Below are 14,387 nucleotides of genomic sequence, written 5' to 3'. Positions count from 1 at the left end.
GAGCAGAAGGCTTGAGAAGTTGACTATGGCGGATGTTCACCAGCTTGTGGAAACTATTCCCCAATGTCTGCAAACCAAAAATCACCCAAAAAGGCAGACGACCCCTTATTGAGTAGGTGTTCACGTTGCAGTTGTCGTAAGTGTATTTTAGTATATCCCCCTGAGAGCTGGAAATACTATTTCTCAGTAACAGATATAAATAAGAAACAGCGACTTAATGGAAGAAAATGACTCAAGAACTGTAATTTAGTCCGGAATATTTTCATAGGGGGAAAATGCCCATAGGATTTATGTCCATGTTTGTTATGAGTCTCGGCTTCTGGCTGGTTACATTGTTTGTCAAGTTTGTGAAACGCATAAATCGATCAGGTCTCATTCATCACGGCAGATCATGAGAAGTCTATTCTGTGTTAGCGCCATGCCGTAGGAATAAAGGGGCCTCTCAATCATTACGGAATCCGGCAGCCATTGGCATTATTACGGCGGCATTATTCACCTTCAGTCACCGGCAGCTGAAACAGCATTTAATCCCTTTAATGACTTATAATGCGGGGAGCAGCGCAGAATTACCCAGTTAGATTTAACGCATAGATTAATAACTTCTAGGGCTTGTGGGAAAAATCTAATTTAATAAAAGACAAAATAGGCTGGGATATAGGATGACACAAAATAAAGTGCTGCATTAAGATGTGAGTAATAGGAACTAATGGCTGTAATGTCACCATATGGAAATGGCTAAAAGATATAGAGAGGCATTTATCATGGGATGTCTTTTTTGTGTCTTGAAGTCATTTATTTAGTCTATTTAGATAAAGTTATCATACTATCGCAGAGGGTTAATACATTTGTTGACGTAAGCGAAAAATAATAAATCACCTTAGAAAACCACTTTGTAGGATTCCTCCTCTGCAATTTTAAAACTTGACTTTTTACTGCGCTGCACAAAAAGTGTGCAGCTTTTTTTTATTTTTATTTAAAGGGTACCTCTCATCAAAAAAAACTTTTGATATATTATAGATTAATGTATGCAGAATAACTTTACAATTGCATGGTAATAAAAAATATGCTTCTTTCTGTTTAATTTTCCACTTTGAATAAATGACCACTAGGGGTCTCCCTACCAGTCCTGGCAACAAGCATTTCAGACTCATGCTGGAGTCCTAAACACTACGAGCTGCCAGTCTGCTTTGTTCACAAAGGAGAACACTCAGAGCTGCCAGCCTGCTTTGTTCACAGCCTGTTTGGCTGTGAACAAAGCAGGCTGGCAGCTCTGAGTGTTTAGGACTCCAGTATGAGTCAGAAATACTTGCTGCCAGGACTGATCGGGAAAAATACAATAGAAAGAAGCATATTTTTCATTAACATGCTATTGGAAAGTTATTCAACATTCATTAATCTAAAATATATCAAAAGTTTATTTGATGAGAGGTACCCTTTAATGCTCTTTACGGACAGTTTTGTTAGCCAGGTCCGGGCTGGAATAGATAAGCGACAAATTGAGGGCTTTGCAACAAACTTGCGACTTTCTTAAGAAAATAGTCGCACTTCATAAATCATAAGTTTTTTTTATTTTTTTTACATTTTATGTTGTGGCCCGTCCTGCATTGATCACCCCATAATGAGAATGTAAAGACAGACCCTTTCTGAGGATTTCCTGACACACTTTTTCTATAAAAATGCATTAAAGGAGAACTCCAGCCAAAACTAACTTATCCCCTATCCACAGGATAGAGGATAACTAGCTGTTTGCTGGGGAGGGGTCCGACCCCCGTGATCTCCGACACGGGATCCTGGCTGGCAGTGAGGAGCATGTGTCATCTACTGGTAGGCAGTACGCACTCTATTCATTTCTGAGGGGGGCGCCTGAGATGCCCGGGTGCTATACTCAGGTCTTTTTGGCACTCCCATTGAAATGAATGGAGTGAGGGATGTCCCGTTCCAGAAATTGCGGGGGGTCCCAGAGGTAAAACCAGTGGATAGGGCATAAGTTAGTTTTTGCTGGAGTTCTCCTTTAAGGACTCATTTACACAAGTGGATTTTCTTTTAAAATCACAGTGTTTCCGGCTACGAGTTTGAAAGGCGGCGGGCTCTCCGTGGCAAATTTTCAGCAGTGGAATGTCTGCTGCGGAATATTCCTCCACGCCCCCTCCCATAGACTTGCATTGAGGGGGCAAGACGTGACATCACGTGGGTCAGGGCCATGATGTCACGATCCTCCGGCCCCTGCATCGCCATCACCAGATGATAGGGAGTGCTGCAGGAGAGATCACTGGGGTTCCCAGTGGTGGGACCACCATGATCAGACATCTTATTCCCTATCCTTTGGATAGGGAATAAGAGGTCTAGGGGCAGACTATCCAATTAAAATCAATAGGGCCTACGACGGATTTTCAACAGCAGAAATCCGCTGCGGTAAAATCTGATGTATACAGCCAGCAGTGAGCCCGCCCACTTTCAAACTTGCAACGGGAAGCACTCTGTGAGTTTGAAAGAAAGTCCACTTGTGTTAACGAGCCCTTAAATGGTAGTTTAGGGAACTAGACTTTTTAGGCAGGTAAGTGATGGCCCGCTCAGCCATTCACCGGCCGCAATGATTTGCAGACTCAGCTGGTGATTGACTAAGCGGGCTGTTACCTGCCTGTTCAGTCCAAGAAGGTGGACAAAAGATCGGACCCCCCATGATCAGACACTTATCGCCTATCCTGGGAATAGGGCATAGATGTCTAAAAATTTCTCTAGATTACCCCTTTAAAATAAAAAATAAAAAAATAAAAAAGTAGAAAGCTTCTCTTCTCTTTGCACTTTTTATGTTTCCATGCATTGATGTTTTTGCACAAACTCACCAACACTTTCTTGATAAATTGGGTGCAGGCTAAAAACTATGCACGAAGAACACCACTAGAGAAACAAATGTGCACAATGCCCTACATTGGGCATCTCCTTATCAAACACTTTATTTATCTAAACTTAAAGGGGTACTCTAGTGGAAAACATTTCTTTTTAAATCAACTGGTGCCAGAAAGTTAAACAGATTTGTAAAGGACTTCTAAAAAAAATAAATAATAATATTTACCCTTCTTGTACTTTTTAGCAGCTGTATACTGCAGAGGAAATTATTTTCTTTTTGAATTTATTTTTTGTCTTGTCCAAAGTGCTCTCTGCTGACACCTAATGCCCATATTAGGAACTGTCCAGAGCAGGAGAAAATCCCCATAGCAAACCTATGCTGCTTTGGACAGTTCCTGACACGGACAGAGGTGTCAGCAGAGAGCACTGTGGACAAGACAAAAAATAAGAAATTCAAAAAGCAAAGAATTTCCTCTGTAGCATACAGCTGCTAATAAGTACTGGAAGGATAAACACATTTTAATAGTTAAATAATAAAGTAATTTACAAATCTGTTTAACTTTCCAGTTGATTTAAAAAAAAAAAAATGTTTTCCACCGGAGTACCCCTATAATGTGTCGCTAATTTCATTGTGAAGTTGAAACCTCCTGACGCTTTCACTGAACCACTATGGAAGAAAAAGGAACATATTGCAGTCCTTAATCCCAGGAGACTCTTTTCTTTCGTGAAACATTCCCATTTGTTTCACTCTAAGGTAACGATTTCATAATGATCTCATAAAGTTCGGCATCTCAGGACCTTGGAGCCCATCTAGTCCACCCGACCTTACGGCAGGAAATAGGATCTTAACCGGAGAACTTGATCCCAATGAGGAGAATTAATGGCCCCTATTCTAATTACGGCCCATACAGTTTTACGGTTCTTTTTGAGAAGAAATATCCTTATTCTGTCGGGTAAATGCCCTTTGCTCTGTAATAATTCCCGGTAATCGCCCCTAAAACTGAAGGGAAATCTATCAGGCTTAGTTTTAAGAGGCAGGTTTCGGGAATGAAGTCATTTCATATCTGGCCAGGACTTTCTATCAATGTAGAATAGTTGGATCATGGGCTATAAAGGACTATAGTTTTTTTTTTGTTTTTTTTCAATCAATAATAACTTAGAACAAATCCTGCTCTAGACGGATCTGGTTTATATCATCATTCTTCGAGAAATACTATGCACGGATCTCCTTCATCCCACACAAGATGCATCTGGATAATGGTTAGTGATGCACGTAGAAAAGAAAGGACCCCATAGCCGCCCTATTATCCTGCTTGTCTCTTCCTCTGCTCCAGTGGTCCAGGCTTGATTACAGCAAAAAAAAAAAAAAAAACAAGGAAGAATCCAGGAGTTTCAAAAGAACAACGGCTTTATGTTCAAATCTTGTAGAATAAAATCTTGCAACAGCTTTACAACACAGAAGACCACATCTTGACGCATTTCGAGCTGCGCTCACATTATATATACAGTATCTCCCATAAGTGAGTCCACCCCTCACATTATATATACAGTATCTCCCATAAGTGAGTCCACCCCTCACATTATATACAGTATCTCCCACAATTGAGTCCACCCCTCACATTATATACAGTATCTTCCATAAGTGAGTCCACCCCTCACATTATATATACAGTATCTTCCATAAGTGAGTCCACCCCACACATTATATAGAGTATATCCTATAAGTGAGTCCACCCCTCACGTTTTTGTGTAAACCCCTAAGGGGAAATGTCCAAATTGGGCCCAATTTGCTGTTTTTCAAAAGCGGGATAATGGCGGGACGGCAGGCAGGGAAAATTGCTCTGACTGCAGTGTGTGTTGGCATCCTTTTTGACACAGATCACAGGTTCAGAACCTAGACCCTCAAGGACTTTAGATTGTTTAGCAGAAATCTATATAATAGGGAACCCTAAATAAAGGTACAAAATTATATAAAACCCTGACCAGGAGAAACAAGATTGTGTCTTCAGTAAGCAAAAAACATTTAAGCTAAGGGTAGAGTTCAGTGTCCATTGCAGGTGGACTCCAGTTGGTCCCTAGATAAGTGGTTCTCAACCTGGGGTACAAGTACTCCCAGGGGGTACTTAGCAGTTCTCCAGGGGGTACTTAAAAAAAATCAGTAATGTCAGCCACAGCCACTGGTTACTGGTCTGGACCACTTTGAAAGAAATGGTCGGCTGACGTCACTGCACCGAGGAGCGGAGTAGGAGGACAGCAAAGGGAAAGCTTGGGAACTGGGCTGATATGGGCAGTATCTACCATCAGCTTTGTTGCTCCACTGCCCCGCAGACCGGGGACCTACTGCTATGAGCCATAACAATAGGTCCACTAAGGCAGCCTACAACTATATATGGGGGCATTTTGGGGGCACAGAGGGGGCCTAACAACCTTATGGGGATGCAAAGCAGGTACTATTACTTTGTGTGACAATAAACATGGGGAGTTTGTAAATAGGTGGGTATTGTACTTCAGAAAGAAGCCTAAAATGTTTGTTTGGCTGGTTCTGTGGAGAAGTCTTGTATGGGAGAAATCTTAATGGCGGTCTAGGCCAGATAGTGAAGAAAAGTAAAGTAAACAACTCCGGTTAGAGAAGACATCCCCTGTAAATCGGGGGACTGGGGTGATAGGGAGAGGAACAGGGGGCCTGTTATAGAGGAAAGTAAAGCATATGAATTATACTATAATCATTACAAAATGTCTCTAATATGGGGGAACAATTTTTTGGGAATGGGCTGTCAAGGGGTACTCAGGCAAAAAAGGTTGAGAACCACTGCCTTATATTGAAGATACATTGAATATACCATGATTCGGATCCAAAATGTATATAAATTTTAATTAACAAAACCAACTGTGAGTGCTCCGAGAAAGAAAAAAAAATCTGCTTTGAATTGGATGCCAATGACGTTCACTATAAATCCCAGGGCTTAGACTGATATTTATAGATGCTGATTTTTACTGACGTGCACGACCGGGATTGAGTCCACATTCTATACAGAAATTCCCCATCATTACTGTATTTACATTACGGATATTATTCTGTTGTGAAGATAAAGAGAAAGAAGTAAAGTATACCGCCACTTCCCACTTTCAGGAAATATTCTATGGTAATTATACGAAGTTCTCATATTTCGGCTTCTTGGCTTGGGACTTAGACTAAGAGAGTGATAAAAACGTTAGGAAAGCTGAGGAACTCGGTTTATGTCCCAATCGCAAATCCATTAAAATTCAAAGAATAACACAAAATTATAACGTATTGCAAAATAATTGCGCGCAGGTTCTCTCCTATTCAGCCCTGAAATAGAGGCTCCATACGATGACTGTTTTTAATAAGTAATAAAGTGGGAACGGAGGATTTTTACAATGTCAGTAATGTTTCAGGCAGTAACTATAAGGCTTTTGCAGTGATATTTTGTCTCTGGATAACCAGCTCTGCCCTCACATCCAGAAACATCTTGATTTTATTTGCTTTTTTTATTCTTTTTCTCTCCTACAGGCAAGGATGAAGCGAGCAGCTTGGAGGTGACTTGGCCCGACGGCAGGATTTTCACCCGAGGCATTGCTGAAGGGGAAATGAACTCTGTGTTGGAAATTGCCTATCCCTTCGATGAAGATAGTGTTACCAAACCGACGGCTATAGAGGTGATGCATTTGTTCCATTCCAGGGTGATAATAACTCAGTTTTGAAAAGGAAATACTCGCATGGTGAAAATGTTGGTACTTTTTTTCAAAAATATCATCGATAAAGCCAAGAAAAAAATGACAGTAACAAGGAACCGAGCCTCTATTATGGAAAAAGAAGCTGTGAAATTATTTCAGAATGGCCGACATAACATGATATGGCCGTCATTACAGCATCGGCGGGGGGGGGGGGGGGTGTATCTACCACTTTAATGTGAATCCTGGTTTGTTGCATAACAAAATGGCAAAGATTGGTTGTAAAAGTCAAAGCAGGGGATATACAGTATCCATACATAACTATGTATCTCCCATCTAGGAGTCTATGAAAACATCAGGGAACCTCTATGGGCACTGTAATGGCAGCCATATTAGTTGTTTTACAGCTTTTATGGAAACCATAAGTTGGCTCTAGACTTCACATCATTGTTGACTGCGAAGATCAGCTGACAAAACATGAATATGAGCAGTCTAAATGTCATTCAATATCTGCCATTGGGAAAGCAAGAACTAGCCGTGTTGGATGAGAACTGCCCAAATCATTGTTTTTGGGGGGATAAGTAGCATTGTGTGTGTCTGGCGGCTGCTTTTACCTCCAAATTTTAGTAATACTCTTTCATGTTCTCCTGAATTTAAATTTTTATTTTGTTTTGCATATTTACAGGAAGATTGCTCTCGATGAACAAAATATTGACTGAATGATCTTTAGCTTAATTAAAGCTGTATTCCACTTGTTCTTTTTTTTTTTATTGCAAAAATGTCCCCACCCCCCAAAAAGTTTTTCCTCAGAAAAACGCAACCCCTGCAGACTGTTGCCTATATGGCCCTCACAGTCACCCTTGCCAACATATTAAACAAAAATATTGTCCATGATATTATAGCCAAATGTGTTTCATCCCTTGATGTCTAATACATGTATATAATTTACTGCATGGTGTAAGCGGGATCCTTTAAAGGGGTACTCCAGCGCTTAGACATTTTATCCCCTATCCAAAGGACAGGGGATAAGATGCCTAATCGGGGGGGTCCCGTCACTGGGGACCCCCGTGATCTTGCACACCGCCCCCTGTTACAATCAGTTCCCGTGTTTGCTCCGGGTCTGATTACTGTCGATCACAGGGCCGGAGCATTGTGACGTCACGGCTCCGCCCCCCCGGTGTGACATCACGCTACGCCCCCTCGATGCAAGCCTATGGGAGGGGGCGTGACAGCTGTCACGCCCACTCCCATAGATTTGCATTGAGGGGCGGGGCGTGACATCACACGGGGGCAGAGTCGTGACATCACTGTCTCAGGTCACTGTGGTCGGGAGCCGAAGCCTCCAGCGTTTCCGGAAGCCGCAACAGGTGGGTCCAGCAGCCAAGATCCCAGGGGTCCCCAGCGGCGGGACCCCCGCGATCTGACATCTTATCCCCTATCCTTTGGATAGGGGATAAGATGTCTAGGAACGGAGTACCCCTTTAACTGTGAGAAAGCATTGTATCTGGAAGACGTAAGTCTTTCTTAGCCAAACATCATAGCTTTTCCATTTAAAGGGGTATTCCAGGCAAAAACTTTTTTTTCATATATCAACTGGGTCTGGAAAGATAAACAGATTCGTAAATTACTTCTATTAAAAAATCTTAATCCTTCCAATAGTTATTAGCTTCTGAAGTTTTCTGTCTAACTGCTCAATGATGATGTCACGTCACGGGAGCTGTGCATGATGGGAAAATATCCCCATAGGAGCTGGACAGCTCCCGGGACGTGAGTCATCAGAAAGCAGTTAGACAGAAAACAGCAACTGAACTTCAGAAGCTAATAACTATTGGAAGGATTAAGATTTTTTTTTAATAGAAGTAATTTACAAATCTGTTTAACTTTCCGGAGCCAGTTGATATATATAAAAAAAAGTTTTTGCCTGGAATACCCCTTTAATATTACATTTTAGCATTTATATGCTATAGAACCTCGTCCTCAAAACTCTGGACCTCCTGCTGTTGCAAAACTACAACTCCCAGCATGCCTGGATGGCTAACGTCCTCATATCCCATCCTCATTTCCCATTCTCATATCCCAACCTCATATCCTGACCTTTTATCTTGTCATCATATCCTAATCTTACTTTCCCATCTAAAATCCCAACCTCATATCCTGTCCCCATATCCTGTCCTTATATCCCACAAGGTCACAAGGTCACACCAAAGTTATCATGTAATATTTTAGCTAGTCATCTACAAGCAGCTTAGCTCAGACATTGTGTTAGACAGGAATTTTACTAATATGATCTTAAAATGGCAAAAAAAATTGAGTTTCTTTGTTAAATAGAAAGAAATGTGGATGAATGGAGAAGGTTTTAATTTTTGCGCTTTACATAGAGGTCACACAAATGTCTTTTTCATCCAGCTAATCACTTGACTAAATAAAACTGGGAAGGAAATTGCCTTTTGATCTTTTTCAATATGACAAAAATGATTATAATTTACTTTTACCTCATTTATCTTTTTCACACAGTGCGGCCAGGGCTTTTCGGTGAATGAGAATGGACATTGCGGAGGTAAATGAGGCTTTAATGTGCTTGAAAGAAACACACCTGGATTATAAGAGGAAATGTCATTATATACACATATTTCCTGCCTGGATGCCCAGTAAGCAAATGGTTGGGATAAAAAAGCATAATAATAATCCATCTGTTTTACTGAATTGCTCTTTTGAGACAACCGAAAAATCTGCATAAAACAATTGGTTTGGTGCATTCCAGGTCACGAGGCTTTGGGACTACTTTTTGTTTTAAATAATTTTTCGGTACACACTTTGGAGTCCTTGGAGATTGAACCAACATGTAGCTTTAAAGGGTACTCCAGAGGAAAACATTGTTTTCAAATCAACTGGTGGCAGAAAATTATAATTTGGTAATCTGTAAATTACTTCTATTTACAAATCTTGATCCTTCCAGTACTTATTAGATGCTGTATGCTCCAGAGGAAGTTGTGTAGTTCTTTCCAGTCTGACCACAGTGCCCTCTGCTGACACCTCTGTCCGTGTAAGGAACTGTCCATAGAAGGAGCAAATCCCCATAGCAAACCTCTCCTGCTCTGGACAGTTCCTGATACGGACAGTGGGCTTCTGAAGTTTTTATTACTTAGCATCAACATCCAAAACAAATTAAATCTTGGGCTTAACCGAAGGTTGACATCCATGCCAATAGAGGGAGGTGTAGAGTGTTCTTAGTATTACCCTTCATTTAGAGTCCTACAGTAAGTAGCCACTGCGCCCCTAGACTAGACACAGTTCATGCACAAACCACAACCCAGTCAGAGACTTATTCCCCGGTCCTAGACAATGTGCGCCCAGTCAGCACAAAACTTTACTGCACAAGCAGGATCCTCTTCTTCACCAAGAAGTTGAAGAGCCTTGAAGAACATCTTCCAGGCTGAAGGGTTGTGTCGTGGGACAGTGGTTCTGTCCTTTGCCTTTAGGATGCTCAGGAGGCATGCAGTGCTCCATCAGGTGCACCACACCAGTAAGGCCTACCTCCCTTTTTGGAAGCCAGTGGTCTAGCGACATATTGAGACATTTCTAACCCACCCTTATGGTTCCAATTGGATGGCCCCAGATTCTAGTTAATGGCCTTCTGTCCCATATAGCAATTGTATTTGACTAAGCAGGGGCACCCACTATCCTCTTGAGTGGGATCATTGTTGTTCCCACCAATGAGTAATCAGAAAGATTGTTCTCACTGAAGAAAATGGCCAGTGACCAAGAGCTTTGGTATTCAGAATAACTAGATTAAAAACACTGCACCAAATAGGGTAGGACACCAAACCATCATGAGCATAAAACAATACAACTAGCTCAAAAGAGAAAGGGTCAGACACTCACTCAAAGGACAGGACTTTCCTACTCAGTCACTAAGGACTAGATCATGTAAAGCTGGTTAGAAAGAGATTGATCACAAGGACTTTTTGTCAAAGACAACTAGACATTTCCAAGTTTTATTCTTCAAGGCAAAGTATTGTTAGAAGGTAAAGTCAAGGTCAGTCTAAACTTCTGAGTGTTATGTTCCTATGCACAGTACCTCATGCTCTGAAACATTGGTTATTTTGTATATTTTTGTGCCCTTCTAGATACTGATGAATGCATACAGTTCCCATTCGTTTGTCCCAGGGAAAAACCAACGTGTATCAACACATACGGGGGCTATAAATGTCGTCCCAACAGAAGATGCAACCGTGGATTTGAGCCAAATGAAGATGGCACAGCTTGTGTTGGTATGTATATCCAGACAATATTCGGGGGGACATAAGTCAGTGACCTCCCCCCCCCCGTCGGACTCCTGTCCACCCACACTGTAACCCAGTGTATTGGGTTTAGTGTGGGTGAACATGCTGACTATTTTCCTCTAACGTCAGTGTTTTATGCCAACTCAGGAGTCTTAGAAATTGACTGTGAATGTATGGTTTTGCATACATTCCCAGTTGGTTTCTAAGACTCCCAAATTGAATTGAAATACTGACATTAAGGGAGAGCTATCTGAAAGGTGGCATGATTGAGCTGCTTTGCATATCCTTTCTTTACTAATATATGAATAGAGATGAGCTAATCTCCTGAGATTAGCTTTGGGTCTGGTTTGAAAATCGGATTTGTTTTGGATTCATTTTGAAATAGGAAAGTACACTGATTGCCCTGCGTTTGCCCCGTATATTCAGGAGCAGGGATTTCTTTCAAAGGCAGGAGTCCCCGCTCCAGTACAGTACATTGAGGACGTGTTCAGATGATAATGCTTTCAGTTATCTAAGGAGGCCTGACAACTACTAACAATTCTTTGTTTTTTCTCTTTTTCATCCCTTGCTCATGCTTCTAACCTTACATTTCCTACAACCCAACCCTTACCTGTCTTCTTCTTCCCTGTCCAATGCTATCTTTGGGACATCCTACGTACAGCTCAGGTGGCTTACTTTGGATCCTACCCTTCTTCAGCAGCCTCCAGGCTTCAACCACACTTTTTGCACTTTTCAGCGACGCTGCTTTGCCTTGGATTATATTTGCATATATACTCTCTCTGAACAGTTCAGCCACATAAAGGCTTTTGTGCTTGGTTTCTTGCAACTTATACAGTATTTTGAAAGGACTGTCAGCCAAGCTGCTCTGCTCTGGGTCTGGGAACCAGATGACCCCGCTACAAACATGCCGGAAAAGACTTTTGTTCTGAAGCTTAGAGTGAATAGTGATATTTTCGTAAAAATCAAGTTGTTTGTTAATATGTCATGCATGTTTTCTGAGAAAACTGAAGAGAAAACCCCATTCAAGCTCTCGCTAAAGACACTCTCAAGTATCCAGTGTAAATTCATGTTTTATATTTGACTTCTGATTTTTTTATATGTTGCCCGAAAAAAAAAATTTTTGGTTAACTCTTTTTTGCTGCAAGAGAAGCCAACAGAGCGGCGCATGGTGGACCCTCCTGGCCCGGGGGAAATGGTTGGTTCCTGTTACCCCTGATATAACATCGTTTTTTGCAGGGTTGGCCTACCTGGCCAGTGCTTTGCCTGCTCCTAATCCTTGTAAAGGAAGAAGCCTTATCTAATTTCTGTAATTATTTCTTTATTTTTTAATTTGTAATGAAAAGAAATGTAACAACTTTTTGCAGTCTTCCAGTCATCGGTCTGAAAATATATTGGAAATAAAATGTACAGTAAACATATAGTAATGCGTCTAATAATTCTCATAATCAGTCTTATTATAAGTATCTGCTTATTTCATAAGATAAGAAAAGCTACTCTTAATGGGAATTGATCACTAGATAACCCTCATTGGCATAAGTGGTGGGCACTAACTGGGATTTAAAGGGCTGTAATGTAAACTTTCTGTTCTCGCATGAATATGGGTGGTCCCGGGCACATCAGCAAAGCTTTTCATGAACTTTCTACATCGCTTTGTGGAAACCGCTTTCTACAGATTGTTATGCAATTGAAGGAGGAATTGTAGGTTAGGCCAAAACCCCTTTTTTAATTTAATTGTATATTGAGCATAGTTAACTCCTAGTGATGGTTTTATAATAAAGATCAGTCTGGGCCCTCCTTTAGGTTGCCCCATACCACCAAGGACTGAAGGACCATTAGCAACTTCCTACTGTCTCATTGGCAAACAATGTAGTTCCACCTTAAAAGTGTACTAAGCTGCTCAGCGTTTGGAACAAACTGTTCCGAACGCTGGAGCCAGCACCGGGAGCTTGTGACGTCATAACCCCAGGCCCTCATGATGTCATGCCACGTCCCCTCCCATAGACTTGCATTGAGGGGGCGGGGCATGATGGCATTAGGGGGCGGGGCTATGATGTCACGAGCTCCCGATGCCGGCTCCAGCATTCGGAACAGTTTGTTCCAAAAGCTGAGCAGCGGAGTACCCCTTTAAATATGGGGGATGTGTCTGATTGCGAGGGATGACCCGTAACCTCCTCTACGGGATCCGGTCCAAATCTCCCTGTGCACTGAGCAAGGTCTACACACCCCCCTACATGCATTCTTTGCAGGAGAGCCAAAGATAGAGTGCTGTCCTAGGCGTGTCAACCCCACTCAATGCAAAAGGAGATTTGGGCACCATTCTTGAGATCTTGTTGGGGTCCCAGTGGTCAGACCTACCACGATCAAACACTTATTCCCTAGATAACCCCTTTAAGCAGAGAGTTTAGCCCAAATTGATGCCATTTGGAAGCAGAGAGGAAGGAACCAACCAGATCTGGGCATTTTCTCTCCAAAGAACCCATAGCAGGCTTATGAGCCATCTCTGTGATACATACAACTTTGTTAGTGCCCACTAATTCAACAGATATACCATATATATATATATATATATATATATATATATATATATATATATAAATAGTAAGCGCTCCATCAATGTTGTTTTTTTCTACAATAAATCGTATTTTTTTCTGGAAATCCACATGCTTTCTTTGACTTTGGATGGGTTATTTTTGTCATATATATTTGTTATTGTTAAATGTTGTTTTCTGATGGAGAACAAAAAAAATGTAGACCTTAACTGTTTTGCTACTGTTGTGAAAGGACCTAAACCTTCCACATTAGGGGGATATACTTTGTCATTGCAATATTTTTATTTATTTTTTTAAGTTCGATTTTGTTAGTAAATATTTGCCATATGTTCTGAATTTGGCACAAATCCTTTCTTTTTTTTGTATTTTCTGTCAGCAAGTGATGGTAAGACGGTTACTATGTTGTTTAGTGAACACGCCATAAAATGACAGATTGGCATTAATTTCTTTGGCTATTCATACAGAAGCCTTTGAGTCCTGCTTCCCTCTCCTACATATACAGAATGCCTGTGAGTCCTGCTTTCAGCCCCACAAATAAAGGAAAGCCTGTGAGTCCTGCTTCCACCTCCACATATATAAAAACACCTTTGAGTCCTTTTTACCTCATCCACATAGAGAGAACCTGTGAGTCCTGCTTCCTCCACTTATAGGGAAACCTGTTAGTCCTGTTTCCTCCACACACTTGTAGAAAAAGCCTGTGAGACCTGCTGTTCCGCACCCATGTAGAGAGAAAACCTGTGAGCCTGAATGTAGTGGGCACACTGACATAGTCTAACTTATGTTAGATATCCAATTCTGACAACCATTAAAACATTACATTGTCAAAGGGGGTTGTCATCCAGTTCACTATATTGCCTATAAATCATTGCATTAGTATGTATCAAGATATACACTGCTCAAAAAAATAAAGGGAACACTTAAACAACACAATGTAAGTCCAAGTCAATGACACTTCTGTGAAATCACACTGTCCACCCAGGAAGCAACACTGATTGACAATAAATTTCACATGCTG

The 14,387-nt window shown here is 41.3% G+C and overlaps 1 protein-coding gene across 4 annotated transcripts in view; it reads left to right on the top strand.

The window, feature by feature from the left end:
- Window positions 1-14,387, top strand: part of CRTAC1 (cartilage acidic protein 1) — a 661,264-nt gene that overhangs the window by 636,502 nt on the left and 10,375 nt on the right. For 3 of the 4 annotated variants that reach the window (XM_056531343.1, XM_056531341.1, XM_056531342.1), the window contains exons 12-14: window positions 6,380-6,525; window positions 9,055-9,097; window positions 10,668-10,811. In XM_056531343.1, the coding sequence (XP_056387318.1) occupies window positions 6,380-6,525; window positions 9,055-9,097; window positions 10,668-10,811 (333 nt within the window). Of the gene's footprint in view, window positions 1-6,379; window positions 6,526-9,054; window positions 9,098-10,667; window positions 10,812-11,484; window positions 12,244-14,387 lie in introns of those variants that run through there. The other variant, XM_056531344.1, reaches the window with a different exon arrangement.

Source organism: Hyla sarda, chromosome 7, assembly GCF_029499605.1.
Source record: "Hyla sarda isolate aHylSar1 chromosome 7, aHylSar1.hap1, whole genome shotgun sequence".
NCBI classification, from domain to species: Eukaryota; Metazoa; Chordata; class Amphibia; order Anura; family Hylidae; genus Hyla; species Hyla sarda.
This window is presented reverse-complemented; position numbering and strand designations above follow the sequence as displayed.